Source organism: Opisthorchis viverrini, assembly GCF_000715545.1.
Source record: "Opisthorchis viverrini unplaced genomic scaffold opera_v5_12, whole genome shotgun sequence".
NCBI lineage: Eukaryota > Metazoa > Platyhelminthes > Trematoda > Opisthorchiida > Opisthorchiidae > Opisthorchis > Opisthorchis viverrini.
The window spans coordinates 1,372,125-1,389,141 of NW_008751668.1; the positions used below are offsets into that span (position 1 = coordinate 1,372,125).

At 41.8% G+C, this 17,017-nt stretch overlaps 1 protein-coding gene across 1 annotated transcript in view; it reads left to right on the forward strand.

Moving 5' to 3' along the window:
• The window catches only part of T265_01131 (hypothetical protein), a gene marked incomplete at both ends in the record, with an annotated part of 109,019 nt that overhangs the window by 22,497 nt on the left and 69,505 nt on the right, over positions 1-17,017 (forward strand). The window contains 4 exons of the mRNA XM_009165092.1: positions 1,022-1,306; positions 9,234-9,352; positions 10,557-10,797; positions 15,798-15,998. Of these exons, the coding sequence (XP_009163356.1) occupies positions 1,022-1,306; positions 9,234-9,352; positions 10,557-10,797; positions 15,798-15,998 (846 nt within the window). The remainder of the gene's footprint in view (positions 1-1,021; positions 1,307-9,233; positions 9,353-10,556; positions 10,798-15,797; positions 15,999-17,017) is intronic.

A 17,017-nucleotide genomic window follows, 5' to 3' on the forward strand; every position in this document is an offset into this window, starting at 1 on the left:
GGTCACACGGATCGTGTCAAAATACCAAACTGATAAAATGAGCGGTACTGTTCCTCTCTTCATCACCCTCTTAGCACGGTATGTACCCACGAAGGCTCAATTACAACCAGTAAATCAACAGTGGCCTCTGGGGGGGGGGGTGTACGTACTAAACTGTTTATTAGACGAGTGTATTCTGACAATAACACAGTTTGGTTAGCAACGAATGGCCTACGATCGAGCCGGTTCTCCTAGAGCTGGGCAACCAAATTGCCCAGCTCAGCGAACAAGCCAACGACCAATGAAGTTTGTATTTAAAAACTTGTCCTTAGCATACTGTTCGAGGTCTTTCTGGACCCGGTTTCAAAAAGCCCAACTCAACTAGCGTAGGTTGATGCCTCATTCGCAGTCAGATAACTTGAATAAACCGAAAGCTGATTTGGCAGTATTTAGGGGCTTGATGACGGCTCTTCTACAGACAGTTTTCCGTCTTTAACATGCTGCAGCAGATAAAAGAAAGTTAAAAAGTTGTAGTATCATGGAGCGGACTCCGCTGATCTCAGCGATATGGAATACATGTCTCAAAGTCCGAATGGCTAAGGATGCTTTGTGAGTATCAGCTGGTAGGCTCTAAGCATATAATGTTAGGCCATTGTAACTGACCTTAGCCTTTGCCTAATACGGCTGAACGCACTGGCTAGTTCATTTGAGAGTAGGATTACAATCCGTCCGATCGCTTCCGGTTTCTGAGGCGTTTTGATTTGTTCCCATTTTGCCAGCCAATCAGAACGATCCATACCAAAGCAGGTACTGTTTGTTATTCACTCATACACAGTACTTGATGACAATCACTCACACACGGTTAGCTGGAGCTCTATTCTGTTGCACTTTCACTCCAACGAGTAAATTTCATACTGGAAAAAGTTTGGACTTTTTAATGGCGCTTAATTGTGACTAAACTGGAAATGTGTTTGCTTCTCAGTCGAATAACAAATGGCCGTGGGTTTTCAGTATTTAATCGAAGTGGATGTAAACCATACAGTTCTGGCTGCCGCCATACTGCCACCGGTAGATTTAAGTAACGCAAATCCCGGAGCACAAGAATCACCTGCACAGGCTTTGGAACACAGGCGGGTCCAGTGGGCCAAACAGTCTGCCGGCGGGGAACCTCCACGTCAAGGTCTTGGTGTGTTGTACGCACTGGGACGACAGAGCCTTTCATGTTATCTGTTCTTTTTCGGACACAAGATGAGTGCTCAAAAACTGAGCCAAACAAAAGCTGTACAGCGTAAACCCTCAGTGAACAATCCTAAACAAAGTCCAAAAGGTAAGTAGAGGTATTTATTCGTTTTCCGCTCGGGACTGTTCAAAATTACAGCCACACTGCATCAACAAATGAAGTTAGACCTCTGACTAACGTGTGCCTTTATACACCCGGCGTTTTCGGCTGATAACCAGATCCATTTTGCATACGTTCCTGATCCTTTTTTACCGAATGTTGGTCCTTTCGAACAGACATCACGTAAACTCGGAGTAAATTAGGCCATTTCAAATTCTTGCAACTGTCTCAACACGATCCATTTAACTTAGCTTTGTTCGATGCTATTGAGCCCCGGGTGGACACATTCATCTACCCAAATAGTGCGCTCGATGGAAACTGCATGCGGGAAAACGGTGGTTTTCAGCTACTCAGGCCTTAGCTCCTCTGAAAGGGAATGAGTTTTCTTCCAGTTTATCCTTCTTCCTGGTAAATTTCAGTCAAAATAAGCTCCGGTCATAAAAAATCAGAGTACATCAAGTGAAGTACACTCAGTCGCAAGTTATGGTGGTGTCTATGGGTTGTTAAACTGAATCTGTCGTTTAGGCCCTGATGTGTCTGGTCTCAAAACGTAGTCCACGACAACTTGCCGTTCGATAGGCATTCATTAAATGGGTCACAAGAGATCACTTTGCATCTTTGGTCACCTCAAATATTAGGTATATGGATATACAAGACATCACGTAGTGATGTTTACCACTAATCCGCCGCTACACCCCACTACGCTCCTCAATAAAGCACAGATGATGTCCCCTCGATTGGTGATGAAACGTTTGCAATCGAACTGCCCAGCTCAGAGAACAAGCCAACGAATATCTACGCTACCTGAGCTACAAACATTTTCCCCTATACATCACGTAGTGACTTGAAATGACGGCTCTCCTTTCTACGGGTGATTTCAATACGTTATTGAGCACTGCGGATGTGAATATATATGTAGTATTTTTTGTCCTCTCCGCTCAACATTAGTACTCATCAGTCCTGTTTGCAAACTTTTTGTATTTATGCAGTTCTCCACAGCACTGCATTCAGCTGTTGAATGCCGTTTAAGTACTTGCCTAATAGTCGACTTGACGATAAATCCCTCAACGTATTCAGTTGTTCACCTAACATCCAGAGTGTGTGATTTCACTCTTAGATATCCGGTCAGCTAAACAGATCCTCTGAACACTGGGCAAAATCAGGTGCTTACTTTAGTTTAGTGCCTTTATTTAGTTTTTAGAACGTGAACAGTTCCACATATTGTCAGTAATGTGACAAGAATTAGTTAGCGAGATATCACTGTCGGTCGATGTTAAAAAAGGGCATTTGAAATGCCATTATATAACTCGCTCAACTTTATTCACATATGGCCATGAATTTCTAAGGTATGCGCCCACAAATTCACGTTTCCACAATCAAATCCCGCTTGTTAATTAAAGAACCACTGCCGCTGGCTTATTTCCTCTGACGTGTTTCGCAAACGACAAAACCCATCCCTGGTCTGGTCTGGTGAATAGTATTTCCACGATGGCATTTCAGGAGAATGACCTAAGAACAATATAAACCGACCGCGAGACACGACAACACCAATTGTTGGCAGGGGGTTCCTTCAGTAAGAGGTTGCCTAGGGAACCGAAGCAACGGTGATGGCTATTTTAGCACTGCTGTACACTTAACTATTCAGGCGAATAAAAAAATCAGCGCGACAATAATTTCTGAAAGGACTCAAAATTTGTACAAGGCAGCCCCGCATACTTTATTCATTTTTTTCAACAGGTCTTTGTTCTACAGGTTTGGTCTCCTATTACCTGAGGTAATTTTATCCCTACACCCATTAGATCTACACCGTGAATATTGAAGTGTTGATTGACTTTGCTCTTCGTCTTATGTTGAATTCTAGAGCGGCGTGTTATCCATTTTTGAAATACTAAATCCACGTGACTTTAGACTGAAAAATAGAAAATAGAAAACATTTCTTTATTTGGTTCAGTAAGTTGAAGATGGCAACCTTCTGTCTCTGGGTCGTTTTCGGCTAGTTGGGTGACGGACTTTAGATGCATTTTCAGATCTTAAAAAAATAAAACCACGTCTGTGATATCTTTTGACAAGCCACTTTTATGAATCACGACTTTCTGTTATAGAGATGCTCTCTTGGTATCGGAGTTTTTACGTTACGCTCAATACCATCATGGCCACTGATTAGTCCCACGTACTTTTGTTAGTCCCAAATATGTCACTAAAATTTTTAAACGAGTTCATTCAACTTCACCTAGCTTGTAAGTGTTTTCTAATTTCTGAGCATGTTGTACAAAATAAACTAGGAGCTGTAACGCCGTTGTTCCAACACAAGCTAAGCTCGGACATGTTTAATTCACAATAAACTAACATGTTGCCAAAATATCTTCAGCCGTCATTTTTTTATTTATGCAGATAGTGCGGTTATCTTCAGGAACTGGCCTGATCGCAGTTCTTCAAACGTTCTAAAATGCTTTCAGATCCTGCTTATGAGCTGGCCGATTTAATAACTACGTACTGTAGTTTAACATTTGAAAATTCTGTAGGTTAGGCAGTGTTTGGAAGCATTAACAAATCGAAAAGATAAATCCACTTAGAAGCCATCAATAGTGATCAGAAACGGATGAGAATTCAGCGTCAATACATACCATTCTGTATTTCACGTTCCATCTAGAGCTGACCCCTGATATCGCTTAGTAACACTCAATACACAGACCATCACCGAGTCATTCTGGTTACTCTAGCCAAAAGTCTCTCTTTCATCAGGAACTTTGAAGATAACATTCGTCTTATCACCGAGTACCACCTTGTCTTCTATTCCTCCTGTCAAGTATTGTGATACTTTACACACTTCAGTCTCAATCACAGGTGGATTGAGTCCACAGGCTAAATCTTCCATAACCTCACGTATTTTTATGCAGTATTGTCTTCATTTTGAGAAGCACTCACCACATCCTTCATGGGTTCCCAAGCAGTATCTTGACGTTTTTGTAAGAAGTCTACCCGCGATTTTCAATTTGGCTTTTGTCTGTCTATTGAGTATTCGTGGGTTTCGTATGTTAAAATGCCAGCGTAATCAAATGGAGGTGCTGTTGAACCATTCTCTTCACTCTTCAGCAATTGATCAGCTGGACACGAAACCATTTGACTGCAATTCACATCCAGGGATTGAAGCATATCGGTTAACAGAAAACAACTTCTGAACGTTATTTATGGAAATATCTTTCCCCTCATATCGTCTTTGTGTTTATTTACGTAACAATTATCTGTGTGCTAACAGCGAACGCAAGACACCTAGGGTCTTGTGCTCTAGTTCCCAACTCCTCGCATATCTTCAGTTACTTGACAGCTTTAGATAGACTCATTTTTCATGCGAAAACCCTGCACTGATATCAGGCAGGACTACGTTAAATGGCGTGTAGATGCAATACCGTTGTATACACCAGCATCATGTAGTGCGATGTACTCACCGGATTACCAGCCCGTAAACGGAATGCTGACTTGCATTAATACGAAATTTTACTGTTCTTGTCCAAGGCTTGACAGAAACAACAACAAGGCGGACACGTCTGAAGAGGAGAAGAATCTTGGGTTTCCCAATATGGTATCACGAATTAACAGAAATTTATTCCGACTTGCAAAGCGTTGCGGTAGCACATCTATTATAATATAAAAACTATTGGATGATTGAACTAACGCCAATCGAAACAAACAAGTGATATTAGAAGAGTAAAGATGGCGAAAAGAGTTGTACCTAGTGTTCCCAAACAAGGTAGTCTGAATTCATCAGTTTCATTTGGAATTGTGTTAAAAACGTCTTGAGTCCATGGTTCATTCACTAACAGATGGGCACATTTTGTGCGTTCACATTTCCTCAATATCTGGTCGACGCCAATCTAGTTAGAATGATGAAAAACCGCACTGGGGACGACCGCGATTTTAACGGAGATTTCGGCATCTACACGCACACGCAAGCACATGGCGGTTCGACTCAAATGCTAATAAAAGGCCGCCCAAGTTTTTTTAACGTTTCAGTTGGCTATGATTACAAACAAGAACTGTAACTTTGATACCGATCAGGATACTCAGCATAGATCTCAACACCGGTTAAGTGAAGAATATGCAGAAAGCAGCATTCAGTTCTGCGAGAAGTCTTGTACCCAAATTGTCCGTATATGTATTGTAATTTGCCACATACTGAAACAGCTTACCATCGGTGAATATGCACTCATTTGCAAACTAATTTGGTTTTTCGGGAGACTCACCTGGAACCCAGCTGAATCTCTCGGTTTTTATTTTTCCAGGCCGCCTCATATTTCAGTCGCTACGATATTCGAGATATCGCGATGCATATCCATTTTGTAGTGCGCTACTCATAAGGTTACTGGAAACTCGGATTATTTCATTACGTTTTGCTAATTTTAGTAATAAGTTAGTTAAGGTGATTTAGATTAATTTGGTATTAACGGGAGACTCAATTGAATCTCTCGTTTATGATGTCCTCCAGCTGAATGTGCTGCACATGAGGCGGCCTGTGTGCAGCACATTCAGCTGGAAGACATCATAAACGAGAGATTTAATTGAGTCTCCCGTGAAAACCAAATTGATTTGCAGATGAGTGTATTTCTCGAAAACAGTGCTATTTGGGTTCAAGTAGATCATGAGGTTGACGGAAACTCGGGGGCTGCGCCTACCTGATGAGCCCCAAGAAGGGCGAAACCGGTCGTGGACTGTCTAAGAGTTTTCAGCAACCTTATGAGTAGTTTCCTTTATGATTTAGATTAATTTCAAGTGTAAACCGGACCAACACCATCAGTTCCAACGTAGAATAATTTTTGGATTGCTTGTCGCTGTTTGCATATCGGAGGATACTCGTTTTCAAACTCCGTTTGCCAAATGATGTGCTGCTTTTTACTTTACGATAGGAGGAAAGGTTTACGGTTCGCCCTTCAACGATGTTATCCCCAAGCAAAACACAAATATTTTAGTTCAGTCTAGTGTGTACTCTGGAGTAGATAGGAAATCACAAGGAAATCCACAATTTAAAGCCCCTCATGAAGAAACGTGAACAGAAAACCTATTTTTAAAAATCGAATACGTTTTAATAGACCTGTATAAAAATTTGAGGGAAAATGTTTATTTTTCTAAAATTTAAAAGGTGCATAAACGTAAAATATTCGCAATAACCATTGAGGGAATGCTGGTTTCTACAAAATCTTTCTTTGCAGGTACTTATTCAGTAGAAAGTCCAGCTTTTAAGACAGTCCTACTGAGAAAGGCAATAAAGAACAGTGTTTACTAGCCGACTAATCTATGCCCATATGTTCAAAATAAGCACTCTGCACTGCTGGACTCACTCTCCTGCTGCTGTAAACTGCCTTGTTTAGGCTCATCCCAAAAGATTGCTGAGAAAAACCAGCTACAAACTGCCGTTAAGCCGACCCCAGTTCCGTGCTAGCTCACGTGTTGGACACTGGTTATCAAATTGATGCCAAAACGTCTCTGAAAGTCATGCGTCGAGTACCATTACACCGGTCAAAAGATACAGACAATGGTTGCTAGTGGCGGTTGAATTTGGAAGAAGCATGTGCGCACTTTGTTGTTACCATAGACTCAACTATTTCTCACAATCCACTTACAACAGTAATGGAATGGGCGATAGACCGACCGGACTATCCGACAGACATGAAGTGACAATCTGACAGATCTATACTTTCCCTTCATAAACAGTCTGGTATTCACGATTACTGCTCAGTTGCATTCTGAAACCCTTATTCTGTCAGTTTTCATGGTACACAATGTATTCGTCAACTGTAAACTCCAGTTTTCGGACGATACAAAAGACGAAGTAAAGATAACCCGTGTGCAGATTGTGTTTCATCCACATTCAGAATGAATTTGGATGTGCACGAACAGGTTTTGATTAGGTGTTTTTTATTGCAAAAAAATAGAAGTCTGTGCAAAGCCACTTCTACCCACTGACATTCTAACCCTGGTAAAATCCTGTCTAACCATTATAGCTTTCTTATTTCTCCACTCCTGGTATTTATTGTCCCTTGTGCGCGTGAAATATAAAATAATGAGTGTCTCTGCACACTAGAAGAGGTTAAAGATCGTCCTAAACTAAATTAATTGAAGTAACAGACAGTTCCGTGGATATTCAGTATGCATGCTGTTCTGTTTCACTTCTAATCGAATTGAAAACAGCACTATACATTAATGGAAACGTCTGCACTGCTGGTATAACCAGTCCGAATAGCATGATGACGTCTCATATTTCAGCTTTGCGCCAAACAACTTTACGTTGTTCTCCCCGAACACATTGTGCGGTTAGAAAAGCAGTGCAATTCAGAAAAAAGAACGTATTTTTTGCGTCAAATCGCCCATCAACTAAGTGGATAAAGTGACGTATCCCTTTAACCGGCGTAGTTAATAGGGTTTTCTTCCGCCATCACTGGTAGCGGGGTGAGTGGAATTCATAGGTCTTGAAGCCGCGACCTCTGAATATTTCCTAATAGTCTGAAAAGTTAATGGTACGGCTGAACTGCAATGTGACTAACTCGTACTTAAAGTGACTGAAACGGAAGGGTCTTCACGATTTCCTCTACGTTATCCAGGCTACAAATCAACAACAAAGGGTGGACATACGTTTGGAATTCAGAAGAGATAATTTGCACAAATGAATCAAACACTATCTAAATATTCCACATTCCCGGGACCTGACTTGATAGGCCTGCTGAAAAAAAAACAGAAATGCCTGTAAAAGACAATATACCGATTTCCTTCATTTCAAACTGCTTGGCAAAAATAGGTGTAAAGTTGGAGGCGTTCTTGTAACATCGGCTTCCCTCGTCGTTTTTTCACGTTCGTTCAGTCTTTTTCCATTCTCTATTTTAGTACTATACGTGTACTTCAGGCGTAGCTAATTTCTTTCCCATATTAGCACCATGTGACTAATATGGACTGTACCCACCACCCTTTTCCGGTTCTACGGTGTTTGATTGCCCTCTCCACATTTAGTCCACGATTAGAAGAATAATCGATTAATATATCACAAAATCAAACTGGCCTGCGTATTTCTATCAAAACACTTAACTCATATCTTTCTTTTTTACGATAACACCAACGTAAATTAATCAGGGAACATAGATGATTGTGTCATTCGCGCAACTGAGAACATGATCCCGAAGGTGTAGCAGATGCATCCGTACCACTGAACTTCACATCTTTAGCTCCAAAAATAGTGAACGCTATGCTTTTTAACTTGTGTTTCTGAGTTTCACATGTCACAAATTTCACCACGCTAAACAATGTGAATCCCGAACATCTAAAACATGGAAGAATATAACGTGGATTGTATATTAGGTGCAGCGTCGTTTTGGGAGCTGTGAACGCTGAATATCATTCATAAAATAATGCACTGTCCAATGCGTGCCGTCTCAGTCGATGAAAGTATACACAACCAGGTGGAAAGCCTAAGCGCGTTCTTAAGTTCAATCTATTAGAGTGATTCCGAGTTTCCGTTAGTTTATACAGAAAAAATTTGTCAGACGGTTTGACAGGTCATTTGCAACGAAGACATGTTTTTTCATTCTTAAATGTGGATTTCGAATAGCTGCCATCCTTCAGCAACCGCTGTACTGTTTGAGAAAACACACCAAGTGAACCAATCACTCAGTATAAACAACACGCGAAACCCTCAATTTCTGAAAGTCACATCTCCACTATTGTAAAAACCACCCAGTGAATAAGTGGAATGTCGACTGTACTTTCCGCAACAGTCAGGTAATAAGTTTACCCATCTAGCCGGAAGACTGGAATCCGGTGATCTCCATGATACAGTAAACTTGTCGACCAGCTGTCGAAGGTGTAGCCAGTGAGTAATTTCATAAACGTATGTGATGTACACATGCATATCTGTTTTGCCTATAACGTTCAGGTCTACAACCCCATGGTAACACAGTGGGGAATCCTGCTCGGTTCACAATCGATACCTTCAGCGCTGGTCGCGGTCAAGTTGAAGTTATTGTACTCAATCCCAAGGGTCAACGAGAACCGGTAAGTCCTACTCATTTGACATACTCTTCCGAATAAATGCAAAGCTCGAACCAATATTTATGACATGACGCATTATATTTTATGCACCGGTTTTGTTGCTATGTCTCGAGTCGACACTGATGGCCCCCGATCATTAAATTATCGTACCTGTGCGCAAACTTATCATCTGTTCAAATCGCATAGTCGCCGATTTGTTTCTGACGTGCGTGTAACACATTGAAAGGTGCTGTGTACCTAACCTGTAAACAAAAATGCTCGGCAAATCTTTGGTGTAATCAGTCATGAATAAACATCCCTTGCATACGGTTGGTAGGAGGGTTTAGTTATTCTGTGTTCCAATTCTTTGCAAGTGTTTGATCCTATCAAACCACTGGATAGCAAGCACTATGCAACGTGCAGTTTAAGTGCTACATAAAAAAACGCTAGTTGAAAACGGTAACTGTAACGTTAGCGAGGGGGTCTTCGCTTTCCGTAGTCATTCTATGGATGTTTTTATTGAAGAAATTGCTCTATTCGCATCGTTAACTACAAACAAAATGTCAACTGTTCTCACGTTAATTTATACGTGGACGTTTCCGGGGTATGTAATTTTGCCATTATCTCTGCGCCCGTCGTAGATTTTACAGCCGAGAACTGTATCCTAACCTGGAAACCGCTGAAACGTTTTTAACTAAGAACCTGTCACCTCCTTAGATTTGCCGAACCGTGAGACGCGTAGACAGTGCCTCGAATACAGGAAACGAGCAACAAGCCCTTTGTTTGGGTTTTGGACATATAATCTGTGTGCCAGACTACGTTGGTGTTTGTCTAGGTACAAGTGATTTTACTTACTTACTTAATCTTAAAAGATCACGTCATAATTATGGAAAGGTCATGCTACTAATTTGAATAATTCAACGGACGAGGCACTTTTATGGCTCAAAACAGGGTTATCCCTCAGCCAAAGCCTCTTATAGGACCTCTAAACGAAGAAATTTCCCGCCTGCAGATGTCTCTTTCCCTGTTCGTGGTCTATCTGCAGGATTACTCTGACCATAATACCCAAACTTTTGGGTGCTACTACGTAAGGATGGCTATAGGCAAAACTAAACTCTACTCAAGGGGCAATCACTGCCACTAAGCTATCGGTTTAAAGCGTGATAAATTACTGCTCCAGATAGCCTTGTGAAGGTAAACAAACTAACTTCTCACTCTTCAATTTCAGTGCGAAATTCTCACCAACAACGACCGACAACAGACATACTCGTGTGCCTATGTACCAACTCAGGAGGGCGAGTATCGTGTGATCATCAAATTTGCTACCAAAGAGATTCTCAACTCTCCTTTCAAGGTGATGGTCGAAGGTGCAGCCGGGGATGCAAGTAAAGCAACAGCCTCTGGACCGGGTATTGAACCTCAGGGTAACCAGGCCGGAAGAAGAACATTCTTCAACATTTTCACAGCAGGTTGGTGGTGTGGTAACCATTTGGATTTTCGATGCAATCAAAACTGCACTTAAGGCAAAAGGAGCGTACATGTTGGCCTTAATAACCGTTGCAATGCATTGAGAAATATAAGGATAGCTCATTCAAATAGAAGAGCTTCATTAACCTATCGTTGGTGCCATAAAATATGGTCAAATGGACATGAAGGAGCAAAACATAAGTTTTATCGTAAAAACGTCATTAAACTTCACCAAACGCAAGCAAAGGCTGAAATGATTCCATCCAAATATTAGTATGTTCTGGACGAATTTGATGGAGCCAAGTAGATAGCTTAAATACACGGAAATCTTTGTGCTCGCTTCTAAGTAGGTATTTCAAGATTTCTTTCTGTGTGTGCTGGTTATATATACGAGAGCCAGAAGGCAATAGGAAGATAACCTCTTTGAGTTTAAACTCGTGTCATTGAAATGATAATTGCCGGTCTTACCCTCTTGGTCACGCGAGCAGCAGAAATCATCGTAAGCAGAAGACGCACTCCATTCCTTTATTCCCTCAAATTTGCTAATTTGGTGACGCAAAGCTTCAAACAATTGTTTTATCACTATGTACTTTTACACTAGCCTTGCTTGAGCTTGCTGGAGGGGGGACCTTACTTCGCTGTGAATAGCGAGTCTATGTGGTTCGCCTACTTCGTTAAAACAAACATGTTCATTCCGACATACCATAGTATAGTACATCCAGTGGCCATAAGCCAAGCCCGTGGTGTCGCTGCTCACCTAGGCTTCCACTAAACATTGCACAAAACGCAATCCGCTAGTCTCTAGAAAACGTGGCTGGGCAAAAGTGATCTCGTTGCAATATTAGTCAAGCCTATGAATAGACCTTGGAATTCAGGGAACCATAACTTAGCTCATTTCAGTGGCAATTTTCAATCCTGTGTTCCTCATAACTTAAAAAGGAAAATATGAAGTTACCGACCGAACACGGTGGCCAACTACTGCCCAGGATGCCAGAAACCCTGCTCCACTCTTAGTCTTACAAACCACTCCATTGAGCCCTCTAATTTGTTCGGCTTTGGACCTTGATTTGTTGTCCAATGGCCTTTTTCTATCAAAAAAAAACAAATTTGCATTGACATTCCTATAATTTGCTTCGATTCCATCCTAGATATTCTACAGTGTAATTTGTTTTCAGGATGAACAACATCCACGTAGTGCACCCGTGTTTACTAGAGAAAAGCTTACACGGATACTCTAAACTAGTATGTAGATTGAAAAAGTAACATCGGTAACTGCGTGGTCAGCGCATGTAAAACCAATGTTTTTAATCAAATTCTCATTAGAAAGTAGGTTGGGGGCTACAATTACATATATCCTGTTATTACACTCAGCCTTGGTTCTTTCGCCCCAGAAAGCCCAGTCGAGATAATTCTACACTGTTTGGTGCTGCTATTTTTATGAAAACAGTGTGACAAGCTAGTGTATCATTCTAATACCCGTCACTAACCCTAAGGCAAAAATAACTTAATGCAAATTTATTCCGACAATAATATTGTGCTGCATTACAAGCCTGAAGCAAAAATGTATCCCTGGACAATCTTCCTCAAATAATCCCTCTTAAGATGAGAAAAATACGTGTTTCAGAGAAAAGCTCGTTACGGATGTTGGTGAGGCCACCATAACTGAGCTTGCACGGTCTATCAGATCCCTTGATCCTTTGCTGAGCTCTTCACTGGTTCGCATTCGGCTGATTTTCGTGCGTCGTCGCACCGGTTATCCGTTGGTCTGGATCTCGGAGTTATCCAGCGGACAGACAGATCTGAACGTCACTAACGTAGCTCCTTCCTCATTTTCTCATACCTCATGCACGTTCATGTCACATGTGTCGTGTTCGCTTGTTGAAGAGAGTAGTTGAGCTAGCTAAATAGATACTGCTCAGCTATGGTGGTTCTCCGAAAATAGTGGATTTGTATGCTTCTTCATGACTTGCGAAGGCCGGAGGAAGTCAGCTTTCAAAGGTGTTTGCATTATGACGTAATCGCAATGACGTTATATGCTCCAGAAATAACGGTGTCCTTGAACTTCCGCTCTCTATCGGTGACTGAAATGGGTCCACGGTTGATTTGCAGTTGGTAGCCAACGAGTTATACGGTGTAAGCGACTGTTGAAAATTCTCGCAGTTCGGAAACAGCTGATTGTCAAAACATAACTGAATGAGTCGCCGTCCGTCGTTTGTGCGGTGAGCACCGACTCCGAATCGACCATCCAGGTGTGATTCCAGCGAACACAAATGACCGAGTTCGACATTCATATCAACAGTAAGGATGACAGTACATTTATTTGGAGCCGCCCTGAGCTCATTGCGAGGCTTTGTGGTTCTTCAAACTAGTGGATAACTCACCGGCCGCCACGGCCAACCAATGGGTTTTTTTCGGCCGAGGTTTTTTAAATTCCTTGAGGAAGGCTTTCAAATTTTTTTTGAAAACAAACCACTCATCGCAGGGAGCAGAATGGCTTTGCTGCAGACCGCCCCATAATGTGATTGCTCGTATAAGTGGCTATTTCTGCTGCCGTTTTGACCTCCTTGGTATAGTTTCCGATTGCGAAACGAAGATCTAGTCAGTGTATTCCGAAGGATCGTTGCAGCCCTTGAAACAAAAACCATCCCTTGTGTGTTAGCTCTAGGCCGTGATACACAACCTTTAAACAATCTTTATTAATCTAGTGGATGTTTTTCGCTAAATTTGTTCCAAGGGGGTGAATAATGAGTCAGAATTTTGCACAACGGATTCAGAAAATGACCTTTTTAGGATTCTTCCGATGTGCCGAGTTGCCACAGCGACATCCATTGAATGGCTTTTCTTTTGAGGGACCTCGCATTACACAATGTCTCGTTCATTTTGTGATTAAATTTGGCTGGATGAGAGTTTCATTGCATCGTTCCCAAAGGTATTTCTCTGCTGATTCACTGGAGCATGTTAGTTAGCTCTAATAAAAAAGTGCGAACAAGTACTCTAGTAAAAGATGATGAATTCCACGCACCACCTCGACTGTCTTGTCCTAAACGTCTGCCTGAATAGTGTATCCATACTTCCACGATTACCTTAAAAGCATGTCAGGAATGCATTTCCCAATTGCACTTTGAGTGCAGCCTGATATCGCTTTTTCGCTCCTTCCCGATTGACACTATTTTTTCTGCCAACCCTCATGACCAAACAAGTACTGAGAGGTTCGGATGGGAATATCTCAGAATCTTGATGATGCAGATGAAATGGAATCACCTCATCGGTTAGACGAATATACTCTTTTGTTTCGTACACCGTTTTTCACCCGGGTTTCTACCCATAAAGATAAGTTTGGAACTATGTGAAATATTTTATTTAGAAAAACAATTTTCAAGAAAGGGACCAGGGTTGATTCAGAAGAAACGCGCCCTTAGAGGCTACGACCTTCAGTTCGTACCTGAGAAATAAAGACAGTTAAACATTTCAAGGAAGCTAGAATTTCGGTTTCGCCTACGTATAACTTGTCTTCTTTGGATTAGCAGTGAGACGAACTTGTTTGTAAGTAGAATATAGGTCCACTTTTATTGTAGTGCTGGGATTCACATCTTGAAATTCCGTATTTACTGGAAGCTCGGACGAAACCTACTTATAAAAAGGGCCTTTGTGAATTGTTGACTGTTCCGTGCTTGTCACTAGTTCGATAAGAATGAAACAGCCGTAGGCTCTTAACAGTTCTTCCAAATATGCTACTTCAATTTTACAGGATATAATAATTTACAAGTGAAATTCAGCTAAAACATTTCAAAATACTAAATAAAGCTAATTCCTGCGCTTTCTGGAACAGAGAACGATGAATAGACTTGCTCAAGTCGTCCGTATTGTGAAAACGACAATTTCATTTGTCAAACCGTGATGCAAGTAAAAATTAGCATATGTCCTGAAATTTAATGTTACTTATGCACATTTTAGAAGAATCGAATGATCACCGTTGTATTGCCATCTTGTTTTTTTCATGGTTTTACCAATATGAGGCCTGTTGAAACTATCATTTTGATTGGTTGAGTGAATGGGCACTTTTGACTTCTGTTATTCTGACTCCTGTCACTTTTAGCAGCCACGAATATTGAGGGTGAGTTGAGGACGTAGAAAACCTTGCGTGTGTCCCTTGTGTGATCCCTAAATGTTGTCCGTTTGAGTGTCATCCTGTGACCCGTTTGTGTAGTTTCTTGCGTTACAGGTTGGGTTACTAAACAACCAGATCAAGAACAAAGTAAAATATGGGCACAAAATAGACTTGAACCAGTCAACAATATGACACTGTTTTTTGTACGGTCGACATTGTGATTTACGTCTTCTTGACCCCGCTGAACGGATAACTAGGCAGTGACAACGGAAACCCTCCGGTGACACTCGAGTTTCTTTCACACCACCGAGAAAGTTGTAGACCAGCTGACTTGCAAATGGTAACAGGAAGTGCTTTTGTTTTTTTAAAAATTAGTTCCTGTCCTCAGACAATGATACAATCAAAGTAAGGCTACGGATTACTCGTTATCAAGAGGCGTCTGCAATGACCAGGAAACGGGGAATTGAGGAACATAGTGGACAGGAAAAGACATACTAGGGACATATGGACTAGAGGTGGCCGAGTATCCTCCCAAAAGTATCTTTCTATCGGTCCTTCTACCCTGAATGAGGCAAGAACAGTAAAAGGTGAGTTCGTTTATTTACCATTGCTCACGTAACTCAGGCCTCTGGTAGCTTCGATAGTTGCCAGATTGATAAGCAACCGATGGGATCGTCTGCGATGCCATAATTCATTCCTTTGGACTTCCGTTTAGTGTAAATATTTGACGGTACATAGTAGGACCTTCTTAGTCGCTTGAATACCTGGGTTACATTGGAGAAGGCTCGATACATGTCCCCAAAACCCCCTATCAGCATTCCCCACTCTGTATTTTATATTGAGAAAGTCCGTAGCTGACAAATCTTTACCGAAATCCACTATTCCATGCTTTAGCCGCTGGCCCTGGAAATGTGGACTGCGTCATACTGGATCCACATGGAGGTCGTGACTCAATCAAGCCGGTCATAACCAAACAAGGCGAAGATAACTATCTGGTGGAATACACTCCCAGAGATGAAGGTTTGCACTCGGTCAATGTGTTCTTCGCGGGTCAGCAAATCCCCAACTCGCCTTTTGGTGTAATGGTCGGACCGAGTAAGTGACGTTATCCGTAAACATGCCCCAATTTTCTTCGGCCTAACAACACTGTCCAGCAAAATTCATTTCTTAAAAGAAGTTTTAGGTTGTGGATACTTTGTGCCAACTGTGCCCATCAGATATACCTGACTAAATGCCCCAGCATGGAATCAATAGCTGATCATATTATAATTGCAAGTATTCCATAAGCTACACACTTTCGTGTGTATCACAAATCCGAATGGGAAACCGTTTGGCATCCGTGGATATGTAATGAGGAACAGAGCGCGTCAGCAAAGTGTCTTCAAACAGAACTCGGATGCCAGTAATAGCTTAGGTCGTATTCTTTGAATTTCCTCCGAAAATGGTATCCTCAAATTCGGAAGGGTGCATCCAGATGGGTTCCATTCTACACCTGTGTTGCAGAGCCTCGTCCACGGCCTCGTGTATCTTCACAACACCTCCCCCTTACACGTACGTTAGCGGTCTTGATAAGTAACGTCACATGTTCTGCGCCGCTAAATAGCTATATTTCGCGTAAAGCAAGGCCCGGCGTTGTGTGGTTCACTATTGCACTCCACCTTGATCGCATCACCCAGGCTCGTAGTCCCCATATAGTGAATGCAGCCTAGAATATCACACATCTACACCGCTTGTCCTGTTTCTTCCAACGACTTGAGCTTTCATTAGATTGACTATAATTAAATGCGAAACATTTTCTTGTTCACCACAATCTTGGAACATACTGGGGTAAACAGAACCTGCCGTGCAGCCGCCTATTCAACCGTCTCTTCAGCCGCTCATTCAGTCGCCAGCACCTATCACGCCTAGCAGAGAAGGTTTGTGACTGTTCACCCGATCAGCTTACTTTCTGAATGGTCCTGGCAGTCGTCAGCTTTTCGCATGTTAAATAATTTGGTGACTCACCGATAACCATCAGATCATCCATGAACTCACTGGTTCCTCTTCGGCACACGAATCCGCATGCAAATCGTTGGTGCACTGCATTATTTGGACGGTGAATAGATCACACTACT